The sequence below is a fragment of the Cyprinodon variegatus genome, unplaced genomic scaffold, assembly GCF_000732505.1.
Source record: "Cyprinodon variegatus isolate N-32 unplaced genomic scaffold, C_variegatus-1.0 Scaffold12, whole genome shotgun sequence".
Classification (NCBI taxonomy): Eukaryota; Metazoa; Chordata; class Actinopteri; order Cyprinodontiformes; family Cyprinodontidae; genus Cyprinodon; species Cyprinodon variegatus.
Window position 1 is genome coordinate 1689020 of NW_015150465.1, and position 13811 is coordinate 1702830.

The window sequence follows — 13811 nt, forward strand, 5'->3', positions numbered from 1 at the left end:
AGAAAAGCCACAGTTTTGTAAATAACTGGAGAAAAAAAATATATGATTGTTGTTTTCCATTGCCCTCTGTCAGAGCTCAGACCTTTTGATGTGTGTGGCTGCGTTTGAGCAGGCAACACGAGGCTGGTTTTTGTTACCTCACAGCTCTGCAACATCCAGTAAGTAAGCCTTTATGTAGGATGGCCCCACAGGGCACGGTGTTTGTAAGAGCCAGGGCAAAGGCAACAACTTCCAATCCACAACTTTCTATCATACTGTAGCACTTTTTCTTTACAAAGAAGCAGAACCAGATAGCTCTGCGTGTGTGTGAGTTTACCAACTTGATCCAAACAAGATCTAGGGTTTATTCAGCAAGGAATGTTGAAATGCACTGAAATGCATCTAGAGTGAGGAAATACATATTTGAACACCCTGCTATTTTGCAAGTTCTCCTACTTAGAAATCATTGAAGGGTCTGAAATTGTCATAGTAGGTGCATGTCCACGGTGAGAGACATAATCTAAAAAAAAATATAAAAATCCAGAAATCACAATATATGATTTTTTTAAACTATTTATTTGTATAATAAAGCTGCAAATAAGTATTTGAACAACTGTCTATCAGCTAGAATTCTGACCCTCAAAGGCCTGTTGTTCTGTCTTCAAAATATCCACCTCCACTCCATTCATTTTCCTAAATTAGATGCACCTGTTTGAGGTTGTTAGCTGCATAAAGACACCTGTCCGCCTCAATGATCCTAAGAAAGGTGAGAAATCAGCCCAAAACTGCATCAGAGCAGCTGTTCAATGACCCGAAAAAAGCTGGGACCACCATTTCCAAGGTTACTGTTGGTAATATACTAAGACGTCATGGTTTGAAATCATGCATGGCACGGAAGGTTCCCCTGCTTAAACCAGCACATGTCAAGGCCCGTCTTACTTTTGACAATGACCATTTGGAGGATCCCGACGGGTCTTTAGAGAAAGTCATGTGGTCAGATGAGACCAAAATAGAACTTTTTCATCATAATTCTACTAACCGTGTTTGGAGCAAGAACAATGACAAGTATCATCCCAAGAACATCACCCCTACTGTAAAGCATGGGAGTGGTAGCATCATGCTTTGGGGGTGTTTTCTGCAAATGGGACAGATCGACTGCACTGTATTAAAGAGAAGATGAACAGGGCCATGTATTGCAAGATTTTGGGGAACAACCTCCTTCCATCAGTTGGAACATTGAAGATGGGTCAAGGCTGGTTTTTCCAACATGACAATGACCCGAAGTACACAGCCAGAATGACCAAGAAGTGGCTCTGGAAGAGGCATATCAAGGTTCTGGAGTGACCTAGCCAGTCTCCAGACTTAACCCAATAGAGAATCTTTGGAGGGAGCTCAAACTTTTTCTCAGAAACCCGACTGATCTAGAGAAGATCTGTATGAAGGAGTGGGCCAAAATCCCTCCTGCAGTGTGTGTGAAAACACCTGGTGAAGAAAACACTTGACCTCTTTAATTGCAAACAAATTCTACTGTACCAAATAGCAACATTGATTTTCCCAGGTGTTTAAATACTTCATTGCATCATTATCATACAAATACATAGTTTTAAAAACTCATATATAATGTGATTTCTGGATTTTTATTATGTCTCTCACAGTGGACATGCACATAGGATGACGATTTCAGACCCTTCCATGATTTCTAAGTGGAATAACTTGCTGTTCAAATACTTATTTTCTTCACTGTACTTTAGGAACCCTACAGTGTCACAAATGCTAACCTGAACATGACTAAGGATGTTAATCCTCAAAAAGTAAAGAATAACAATGGATTTATAATTCTAGCTTTTCAGAAAGAGGACAAGAACAAAGTTATACACAAAGTTGTTTTAAATTGCCTGCCAAATAGCTGACAAAGCAAGTATGTGGAAAAAATGCTCTGGTAAAGACCAAGACATGAGAAAATGCCACAATGAAACACTATTCCAATGGTGAAACATGGTGGAAGTACTGTAGTAGCAGGGATTGGATATCTGGTCAGAGTTGACATTAAGATGGAGCTAATAGAGGAGGTCCTTAACATACAAGGTTTCAAACACAGTCCTATGCAACTTCCAGACTTCAATTTAAAATTTTCCTTAATTGCAATCCAAACATCCAAGTAGCAAATTTTCTGAAGAACTTTAAGTACCATTAATCATGAAACAACATGGGCCAAAAAAGCTGTGAAATAGACTAATTCTTAGAAAATAATTGGCTGATTTATTTCACCGCTTTTTTTGCACATGATTCAATTTAGGCCCCATCCACACAGAGACACGATTAGGTGGAATTCAAAGGTATTTTGTCTTTTATGTTGGTTATATAAACAAAGTCAGTGTTGTGAGAGAGCATGAACGCCTTTTTTTTTTTTTTTGTCCAGGTTCAGAGTGGGAGAAAAAAAAGAATTAGAGAATGCTCGTTTTACATCTAAGTGCATACATGCAAGCTTCTTCTTTACGATTACGATTACTTACCTTTGTAACACACATGCATTTTTTAACCGCTTTTATTATTTTTTATATTTAGCAGCATTTACTTCGTATGAACGGTCTCATGCCCTGTGTTTCTGTCAGCGGTTTGTGTGATTCAATGGCAGCAGTCACAGAGCCACCAAAAAAAGTGCAGAAGATCAGATATTTCCCAACCTCTCATTTCTTTCCACACCCATTTAAATGTTTTCATTTTTTAGAATTATTTAGTTAATTTTTGGACATAAATCCAACTAAGACCAGTGGCATATACCAGTGTTTTTTTAAATTGTTTTGAAGTGGAAAGCTGAGGGGAGAGTTACCTTTCAGTTTTGATCACAGAAAACAGAGATTCTACTCAATAAAAACACAATATGTCACAAAAGGGCAATGAGCTCTATATAAGCACTCTATCCTTCTAAGCTTTTAATTAGTTAATTATAATTCACCTAAATCCACTTAGCATTGATTGTGTATTTTCCTAATAGCGACGTATAGGTTTTGCTTGAAATCTTAACTTGGATGAAACGGCAGCATTTAACCTATCACTGCCTCGGTTGAGCTGGCTGGGTATTTGAAGGGAAGTATGAGTTCTACAGGCAAAGGCATTGATCCTCCCACACCTTGGGTTTTTCCCAGCATGTACAACGATTCCTGTGCAAAGCCTCTGAACACTTCTCTCCCTCCTCCAGCAGTCGATGGTGAGCAAACCTGCCCCTGGATCGAGCATCTCATTTAGTCGCCCGGGCCCCTTTGATGTGGATTCAATGCTGCGGTGCATATCATTTGTGTTTGAAGGTTCAGCTTCCACAATACAGTGAGGGTTTGAAGTTTCACATATTGCAGGTGCTACAATGTGATAATCCGAGAGCTGGTTATGCATTATACATTTTTTTTCATAAAAGAAGACTATAAACTCAAAGTGAAATGTGGAAAAAGTCAGTGCTTGAAGGTATATATTGACAGAAACCGCTTCTGAGACTTCGGGGTGTGGGACGAAAACACTCTTGTTATCTCGAGCTTTTCAGAATCAGCTCTACATCTTCCCTCAGAAGGGGGTAAATATCCAAATAAACAGAGTAGAATAACATTTGACTAGGGCCTGCTATGCTGTTATGAGACCAATTTAGTCTACTGAGCACTTCTCTCGGGGCACAGAGAGAAGAAGGGCCATGACGGGTCCTTCTTCATCTGCTAGGGCCGGCAATAAAAATCTCCTTTGCCATCTAATTTCACATGGGACTTGATCTGCAGCTTGGGGGCAATTCCTGTAGTGTTCACTTAAATAAAAGATGAAACAATCATTGTCAACATAGATGTCTTAACAGAGATAGATCAGAGAATGTAATGTATACGTCTTCCCAGTTTCAAGACAAACAAGAAAAGGAAATGGCTTCCTAGTGAAAAATTTAGCGATTATACTTCAACACGTAAAAAAAAATAGAGCTTAGTCTTGCATCAGGCAGGCCCAGGCTTTAAAATAGGGGGAGTTTTTGCCCAGAGAGTAAAATCTCGTTGACATTTAACGTCTGTAAGAGACCGAGTTTAAGCAAAAGGCTTATGATCTTGATAATTAAAGAGTGTTTTTGTGGAGGTGCACTGCTACGCATCTCTTTTTAAAAGATGTTTACTGTCTCTAAAGCGTAGAGATGGTGCCAGCCTGAGGGCCTGCCTACTTTCTTTTCCCCTGCTCTGTCTCTGTCTTTTGATAAATACACACAAACACACACATGGGTATATATGCAAACTCTGCACACCAAACCAACACTCAGAAAAATAAAATAAAAACACATGCACTTGTAAACACACACACACAAGAAAGAGTTGCTACCTTTAACAGGCATCAGCCTCTCAATTAGCTTCTGAACTCATTTCCCCCTCCTTGGAAGGGAATTATTTTTCAGCTGGATGCCTTTTCTTTGTTTACTGTGAGCAGACCCGAGCCTTATCAGCAGCTAATCACTGCATGTCAAATTCAAAGACTTGCCGCAGTCACTTTAGAAGAAAAATGGAATTAGTAAATAATCTTTGAAAGTTCAGATTGTCATTTTAGATTTGAACAATCACCGATTCCTTTTAGATACACAAATCTGTCTAACAGCCAGGGAGAAGATCGGCATTTGTTAGATATAATTTGTTGTGACACGTTAATTGCATCTAGTTGTAATTCTCTCTAATTGATGCTTGATATGTCTCAGGAAATTAGGCCAACTAGATAACACTGTAAATATTATTAATCCTGCCCGCCTTTCCCTTTTCCGTGGCAGGTCTGATGAATTCACAAAAGCTAGAGCTGTAATGTGTCAATGTGCCGTGCAGCTATGCAGTGTATTCCCAAGGCTGCCAGGCTGACAAATCTAAGGTTACAACCATACCACTGTATATTCAAAACACATTCAGGCACACTGTAGAAAGCCAAAGATGACTAACCTGAGCGATTTTCACTGAGTTCTGGGTAGAGCCACCGGCGTGGTATTCAACTTTGTTTCTCTTGACGATTTCTTCAAATCTGAAATAAGAACAGACCTGTCAGTTAAGATAAAGTTAACAGCTTCATTTTTTCAAACTCCTTATTTAACTTTCTTATAGTACCATACAGAAGTTTTCTTTTTCACATTTGTAATGCTTTTCACAGAATGTCTTATTTGGAACAGATGTGATAGATAGACCAAAGTTTTAATAGATAGGGAGATGAAGTAATTTATTTTGTTGTTAAAGCAATCAGAAGCCGTTTCTGTCAATCTATAAATTGTGGCAGAAACCTTAATGGTTTTTCCTTATGTAAACTGCTTCTTGTTGCTGAAGACAAACACTGCATGTGACCAGTGAACATACAATATCTATGGCTAAACACGGTGTTGACAGCATTATGTTGTGGGGGAATTCGGTGAGGAGCTTTATGTTGTTTTTTTTAACACATTTGACTGAGATTAAAAATAATAACATTGGAGAGGAGAACCTATCGGAGGCTGCAAAAGATTTAAGATTAGGGTCAGAGGTTAACCTTTTAGTGGGATCCAACCATCGCCATACACCCAGAGACTAAAGCCCCATTTACACTACCCTTTTGAAACTGTGCAGAGATCATTCTGAGCATGGTAACCAAGATAGTAGAGTGTAAATGGCACACAAAACTGACGGAAAAACTGAACCGCATCGTGTTAAACTGGTTCACCAGTAGGGCTTGGCACGGTTCAGTTCTGGCTCAGTTAAAAATACCAGCTTCCCTACCGTGTCATATGATTTTCGGCGATGATTCTGCTTAGCAGTGTGATCAGCCTAAGCCTATTTTGTCATTTCCTGTGTCTGTAAGCCCTGATTAGACTATTGTTGGTCGTATCTACGTCCCAATAGCCAACTCTGTCAAGTAAATCCACCAAAGACTGCCTTCTTCGCCTGACTCTCCGCAAACAATGAAATATCACAATTATAACCAAACTTTCTGAATGTTACGGAGAGCCACATGTTGGTTTGATTGTTTCCCTCTAGAGAGCAGTAGTACCATAGATCATCACTAGGAGGTGAGGAACCGTGCTATTGCGGTGTGTAAATGGTCGTAAGGAACCAAACTTGTTCTGCTAACTGATCCAAGCTTGGCACAGATCGGTTTTCAGAGCATAGTGTAAATGGGGCTATAAACGGGATGGTTTAGATCAGGGTCTCTCAGTTACAGTCCTCCAGGTCAGGTGTCCTGCACCTTTTAGATGCGTCTCGGCTTTAACACTTGAATCAAATGGCTAAATTACCTCCTCAGTTACAGTCGGGTTCTTCAGAGTCCTGCCAATGTAGCAGAGACACATCTTAAAGGAGCAGCCTAGAGGGCTTGGAATGAGGAACCCTGGTTCAGATCAAAACATTTTCAAGTGCTAGGATGGATTCAACGTCCAGAGATAAATCCAGTTAGCAATATTTGGGAAGAATTAATAATTTATGCTCACAGATGTCTATCTAAATCTATTCGATTTAAACAAGTCTGAATTTTTTAAAATAGAGTGGCAAACTTCTTTATTGTCAATAATATTCATCACTATGTTATACTTTTCATTCCTTTTTACAACATCTCTTACTTTGTATTGTTCTATTACACAAGAGCTTCCAAAAGCAAACATTAAAGTTATATATTAAAAAGTTAAAAGGGAGCTAATGCTGCTCTAATTAATTTCAACCATCCATGTTCATACATATTTTTTTATTTATTTATCCTTTATTTAACCAGGTAATACCCACTGAGATTAAAAATCTCTTTAGCAAGGGAGACCTGGCCAAGATAGGCATCAAAATTACATCACATCATTACATACATACAACACACACACATAAAAGCCAAATATGCACTTACAATAAAATTTCAATTAAAACATTGACATATATGAAAATGTGTCTGTTAAAAAAAGAAAAATTGTATTTAGCTCATGTGGCTTTTTTTTGTGTTTTTTTTGTTGTTGGTTTTTTGTTTTTTTTTTAAGATAAAAAACTGACAGAGATGTAAAAAAAAAAAGTTATTGCTACACAAATAAAAACATTCGGAGTTTGGACATACAAATAAAATGTATTATAACATTATAGATTTTTTTTCATTATCTATTAGGAGATCTTATTTTTTTATGTGTTACATTTAACAAACCCAACAAGAAATGCATTTTGTTTAATAATGAACTTCTTTTCTTTTTTTTTCCCCAAACAAAGTCGACATTTGAGCTATGTTTAAAATAAAACAACACAAAAATGATGAAGTAGCTGGAATTTTTGGAAACAAAGTTCTAATCATTGGATGCCGATTCCTAGAACATGTTTTTTAAGAGTGTAAACTTAAATTTCTCTCATTGAGTCTTACTTGATATAAGAAATAGCTGCAAAGTGCAACGTCAACAATACGATGCAGGCAACAGTCCACTGTTGTTGCTACCTGCTCATCCATGAAGAGTGAAAAATGCAAATCAATGGCTTGATGCAGTCAGCTGGGACTGCTTAGATCCCAGACACTTGTTTACCTAACCTCTCCATCTGATTTGATTTATTTGTCTCTGTAAAGTGCCTTGAGATGACATGTGTAGATCATTTTTATTGCTGTACCTACAAAAAAAAAAAAAAAAATCACTTGATAAGTGGTAGAAATGGTCCATGGTCATGAGCTTTGGGAAATGACTGAAAGAACGCTGCTCCTCCACTTCGGGAGGAGCCATTTGAGATGGGTCAGGCATCTGGTCAGGATGCCTCCCGGACCGCTCCCTGGCTTCCAGGCATGTCCCACCGGGAGGAGAACTGGGGGAGACCCAGGACATGCTGGAGGGACCGTTTCTCGGCTGGACTAGGAAAGCCTTGGGATAGTTTCAGGTATAGGAACACGAAAAACAGACTATTAAAAAAACAACACAGTAAGAAGATAGTAAAAAATCAAGAAGATTGTACATTTTAGTTCCATCTAAACAAAAGCATTTACCAAACTTTTTTAAAGCAGACAGACTAATAAAAGCAAAAGATAAGCTTTGTTCACACATGGTTATAGTTAGCCATATTGAATTAAAATGGTCTGAGCAGTAAATGCTTTAAATGCTAAATCTAAGGAAATTTATCTGCTCTTTTCAAAGCAATGCAATGTATAAAAACAGCTATAAAGCTTTAATATGGCAAAATTACCAACTGTTTCATAGGTTTCATTGTGCATATAACTAGAGTAAAGTGCTTGGGGAGAGTCCACCTCGGTCGATGTTTAAAAAATGACAGTAGTCGACTAAACGAAAAAAAGGGAAAGCAAATGGACCCCTTGCCCTTGGAAATGGGGCAGAAAACAATTGCAGTTTTTAAACACAAGCCACAGGAACACACTGAGGTCTACAGAGGAATACTAAGAGTTTCCATCCATTTCGTCTCATCACTTCATAATGCCATTTCAGACATCAATCGCTTCTATACTTGTGCATAATGTGATGCAAAGCCTGGCTCTGCTACAAGAAGGGGCCTTTTTATCTTGGAAACTGGAATGTGTATTTTCCACATTGTTCTGTGAAGTAGGCTCCCAAGTGGGCAAAATACACAAACGTATCCACCCTCCTAAAGTAATTGACTCAACTACAGTTGAGATGCAGTGCCATGCTAGGGGGTGTTTGTTTTTCTGTTTTTCTCCCACTAAGCTTTAGAATTAAGGATATGCATTTTCATGGGTATTTACATCAGGGAGATAATAATCAAACTGTATTATTTACAGCCAAAAAGCTTCCTAAAGAGATGCCAAAGTGTATTCGCATAACGGTTAGGTTGTGTTTCTAAGCATTTTAGGATTCAAAGATATTTGCAGAGATGCAGGGTGTTAAAGGTGTAGTGGAGGATGTTCTTTTTCCAGGTGGATCATCTAAATAAATGGTCCTCCTAATTGTCAATCATCCTGGTGATATGTTTCCGTAAGGCCGTGCTACGTACTCGCCCTTAAAGAGTGATCTTTTTCTGCGCATGCACACCTTCGAGTATATATGTGTGATGAGCTACGGTTTCAGATAGTCATTAAAGCTCGCCTTTCTCACCACGGTGCTTTGTCGTAAATACGTTTTCAATTACTGGTGGTGAGTCTGACAAAGTGTGACAGTGAAAAAATTGCAAATCTTCTTTTGGAAAGTAAGCTTGTATGAGTGATGCAAACAGCAACTTTTAAACTGAGCTTGCAGAGGAGAAATGGGCTTGTTTAATAGGCGTTCCCTCTCAGGAGTGGGTACAGGGTTGTGCATGTGCATTTTTGTGGAGAGGGCGGGTCTTTTCCAAAATTAGCCAAAAATCCTCCACTATACCTTTAAGTAGTGCTTTCACATTTCATTTAGTGAAACATGTGTCCGTAGTAAATCTAGTTCTAAGACAGGAGTAGTCTGTATGCAAAGTGTAACATGGCTTACCAACATGTGGGAATCGGAGAAGTCCTGGTTTAACTAAGCATGGCCGAATTTTGAGCTGGTGTGAAAGTAAATTTTACTGGTTCAAAGAAAGTCTACATATCATGTCTCAAGGCAACGAGTCTACCCAGGGCAGAGTGCTGCTAATAAAATAAAAAATAAAAAAAATTCCATGCATGTGGAAAATATGCTAACCAGGGAGAAAAAAAAAATGTTCCTCAGACACCTGTTTTGACTCCTTGACAAAAAAAGAATCTGACCACTGTGGGTGTTTATAACTTGAAGGGATTCGAGAGACTCCAGACCCATTTCAAACAGACACACAGCTTCAGAGGATTTGATTTTTTTTTTTCATCAGTAGAACTATTTGCTCCACCTTTCAGTTCAGACAGCATGGGGCCCTGCTCTTGGAGGACTCTGAAAATCCCATCCGAAAAGGAGCAGCTGCCTGGAGACCTTTACACCCTCAAACATCATGTGATCCCACAGTAGTGACACCGTAAACGGCCCCCATGGCCATTTAGGGGTAGAAAATCCCTTTCCATCTACTGCAGTCTGAACCTGCTTGGTGATGGGAGGGAGCAGAGAGAAAGAAATTGTTTTGAACAAAATGTCCTCAGCAACTAACCTCAGCTTTTAAAACATGCCAGTCTCATTCAATGAAGGAGCAATTTCAGCTATGCAATGTATTCCACTAATGTATGGTCAGTTTGTTTTATATAACAAGTGCAGTACAAACAAAATGCAAGTTAAAAAGACCATTAACCAAATGCTCAGTGATCATTTTCTACACAATTAGATATTAAGGGAAGTACTCTTTAACACTAATTCAGGTATATTACCAGCACTGGTTACGATTTACAATCAGCAAACCTTTCATAGTTCCAGTGAAAGATTTATAAAATTACCGTTTTACAGTACATCTATTCAGAGGCAGAAAATCTTTGTTTTTTTTTTCTACAACAAAAATCACCATCTCCAAAGACAAGAGACAGCGGCGTTGGATGTAGGAGTTTGCCCTAAAATTGAAAGGTTGACGTTCAAGCCCCAGCTCCGGCTTTCAGTGTCATTGTCTCCTTGGGCAAGACACTTCACCTGCATGGTCTACTGATGGTCAGAGGGCCCGGTGGCGCCAGTGTATGGCAGCTCACTTCTGTCAGTGAGCCCCAGGGTAGCTGTGGCTACAATGCAGCTTGCCACCATTATTAATGGTGCATATGTTAGTTTTTAATTTGATCACAGTGTAAAACAAATTTAACATTTTAATTAGTCTTTTTTTTCCCCCTGGGGATTCAAGACCATTGATAGTGTAATAGAAAATATTTAAAATTTACTGGAACTCTGAGAATTGGGATCAAAATAAGACCAAGACTATCTCGCCGAAGTGAGTTTACCTTTAACATACTTTTTAAATATCCTACGTAATTTACTGATTCATGGGAAAAAAATCCTATAATTTATTACAATGTAAGGTAGTAAGTGTACATCTTTTATGGTAGTTTACATTTCCTGTTCTTGCCAGATAACTCAACGCATAACCATAAATTGTACTTACTTTTTTGTCAAAAACATTTACCTATCAAGCAAGACTGCTCCCTATTGTGAGATCATGTACGTTTATTTTAACACCAAGCATAGTGAGGAGGATGGTAATGAAGTTACTGTTATAAAATTGAAGTCTTTTGGTGAGATTATGCCAATTCCAGAACAGATTGGTTTATTTTAAGGGATTTTTAGACATCTTAACCAGGTGGGCCATTAAATCTGCCGGTGGCTGTAGGTTAAACCAGAATCATATTCCAATTAGAGAAATAAGGCTGTACAGAATGCTTTATTCAGAGGGTTTGACGTAAGGCTATTCATTTTCCCTCAGCTTAACACATTGAAAATTGTGGGGCAAGCAAGTCAAGATCATGGTGTTGTTTACATTCCTGGAGAAGAGGCCCCCGCCATTGTAGCAGCAAGAGAAATATGAGAGCTTCCAAAGTACTTTGAGTGTTCTCTGCTCTCAGTCACTTATGAGTTCCTTTTAACCTCTCCTTAAAAAGAAGAAAGAAAGAAAACAAGCCAAGTATATTATTTACATGAGGCAATAATTCAAGATTTGCTCCTCGACGTCTCTAACATGAAGGGCAAAGAGAGCCCATTTACCGAATCCCTCTTCATTCGCCTTTGATGTTAGTCTATCTTGATAAGACCAGATGAGTGCCCTGAAATCCCTGTCGAGTGATTTTGCAAGAAGAACAAGTCTCGGTTAATCAATGGTAAGATTGGATCTGGATCCTCTAGAGTGGTCTGCCTGAAAGTCCCTCCGAGTGTTTGAGTGCACAATGGGGTAATTTGCTGTTAATGATCGCTGTGGCACCCACTCTTCTAAACTCGGTCCGTTCATATTTAATTGCTTAGTTCGGGATTAAACAGCTTACAAATCACAAGGACAGGGAGAAAAAAACACTATCAAACGTAAACTATCACTAATCAGGGGAGGACAAGAGAGATGAGGGGTAACCGATATGGTTGGAAAACTCATTTTCTATCAAATCTCTTCATAATATTTTCGTACGAGTGCCGATTTTCATTTACTTTATTAAAGTATTCACTCAGGCCTTCTCACACCTTGGTGAGAGGAGTTGTTTTGAACAGAACAGAAGATATGCTGGTGAAGATTCAGTCATCCAGGTAAAAAAAAAGAAAAGTGAAACAATTCACTGGAATTTTTTTTTATTCCAAGTCTGAAGACGTTTCGCTTCAATTCAAAATGTGAACGGAAGAACAGAAGATAGTTTTTTCCCATCAAATTTTAAACTCCTTCATCTCAAGTTTCTTTCTACATTTTACTGTTTTCCTCCAACTGTATGAAACCAGTTTTAAACCGGTATGGGCGAAACCTTGGCAGCTTTTTTCAGGCTTCTTAAATAGTTAGGGAAACCCAGTGTGATTCAGAATAGACAGGGTCATTGGCAAGACTGTATCTCTGTTCTCCCTTGCAAGGATATTAATAAATGCAGACTTGAATGAGGAACACCTTTCTTAGTATCTTAATAATATTACAGATAACATGGAGGAGCAGGGGCAGTTCTGCTGCTCTCCTTGGGGTACCGGAAAGGAGGCTTGAACACCGAATTATCTCTGCCTCAACCATAGCGGACGGGTACTTTTAAACAGGCAAATCCATCTTCTCTCTATCTGACAGAGGCAACTAAAAGGCTTTGGTAAATCCCAGTTTCAACACAGGCATCTGGAGCAGAGACAAGTTCCACCATTGATTAGATTCCCCAATCAGTGCATACATCCTATACCAGCCTCGCTTGGTAGTCTGGAGGAAGAACAAGGCCTGATGTGCAGTAATTGTTTCCATAGGTCAGGGGGAGGCAAAAAAAAACAGCCCAGGGATGTGATGAAAGGGAGATGGAAAGGGTGAGGAATATTGTTGTTTTTTCCCCCCAATTAAATTGTTTGTCAAATCCTTCACAAAGGGTTACGCAGTTTATCTGTTTAAAATCAATACGCTCGTCTCTGTGTGAAAGCTTGTCCCGACACAAGACAGGCCCATTAATTATTCTGTTCTGTGCGCTATCGTTGAGCTGCTCAAGGTTGAACCTTATCTTTTCTTATTTCAAATCAATAATTATCTTCCACTGTGCAGCCTCTTAGAAATAGATGTGCTTTTTATTCAATGTCTGTAGAGTCTCTCTTTCTTTCTCTCTATGTGTGTTTTTTTCCCCCCTTTTCTTCTCTTCTCTGTAGCAACCGGTGAGGAACGCAGAATGAATAGGGCATTCTTATCACTGGAACATTAGGGCATGATGGGAATAGATGCCGAAGACTGAGGCGCATAAAAGCACCAAACACAAATGAGTCACGATTCAAACATTGACTGAAGTCTTGTTCTTCGTCTTCTGCTATCGTCTAATAAAGCGTTGGTGAACGTTGATTTGCACAAAAGCCTCATGATGCTGACATGATTAAAGTGGTCTTAACTGCATCATAATTAGTAAGAAAATTGGAAGAGTTGGTTTATTTATTTACTTATCAGAAAAGCTTGTGCATTACATAGATTCAATAACCTGGCATAAGTCTGATTGATACATGTAGTTTAATTTGTATTCTACAGAGTATCTAGCTGGAAATTTTCCTCTGTCCACAAAAGACAGTAGGACATTAAGTTCAATTCTTCAAACTGATTAGGTAAATGACCACGTGGCATATGCCCCCCATGTTGAGCTTTTAGCAAATCGCATCAGCAGTAGCAGCTGAGATCACAGCTAGCGGAGTTTTCAAACATCTTTCCCATTCACAAAAAGGTAGAGATCGCATCCTTTTGCTTTTTTTTTTCAAAAGGAAAAACCAGGCGCAGCCATCTTTGTTTTACTTCAGCTTTCCGCTACCGATTGACGTCATACACGTCACTGCCAATGCATCTATTTGCTTCTGGTATTTTATGCAT

The 13811-nt window shown here is 38.8% G+C and overlaps 1 protein-coding gene across 4 annotated transcripts in view; it reads right to left on the reverse strand.

The window, feature by feature from the left end:
- adk (adenosine kinase) overlaps positions 1 to 13811 on the reverse strand; it is a 209465-nt gene that overhangs the window by 179135 nt on the left and 16519 nt on the right. For all 4 annotated transcript variants that reach the window (XM_015381250.1, XM_015381233.1, XM_015381242.1 and 1 more), the window contains exon 4: positions 4917 to 4995. In XM_015381250.1, coding sequence (XP_015236736.1) covers positions 4917 to 4995 — 79 coding nt within the window. The remainder of the gene's footprint in view (positions 1 to 4916; positions 4996 to 13811) is intronic.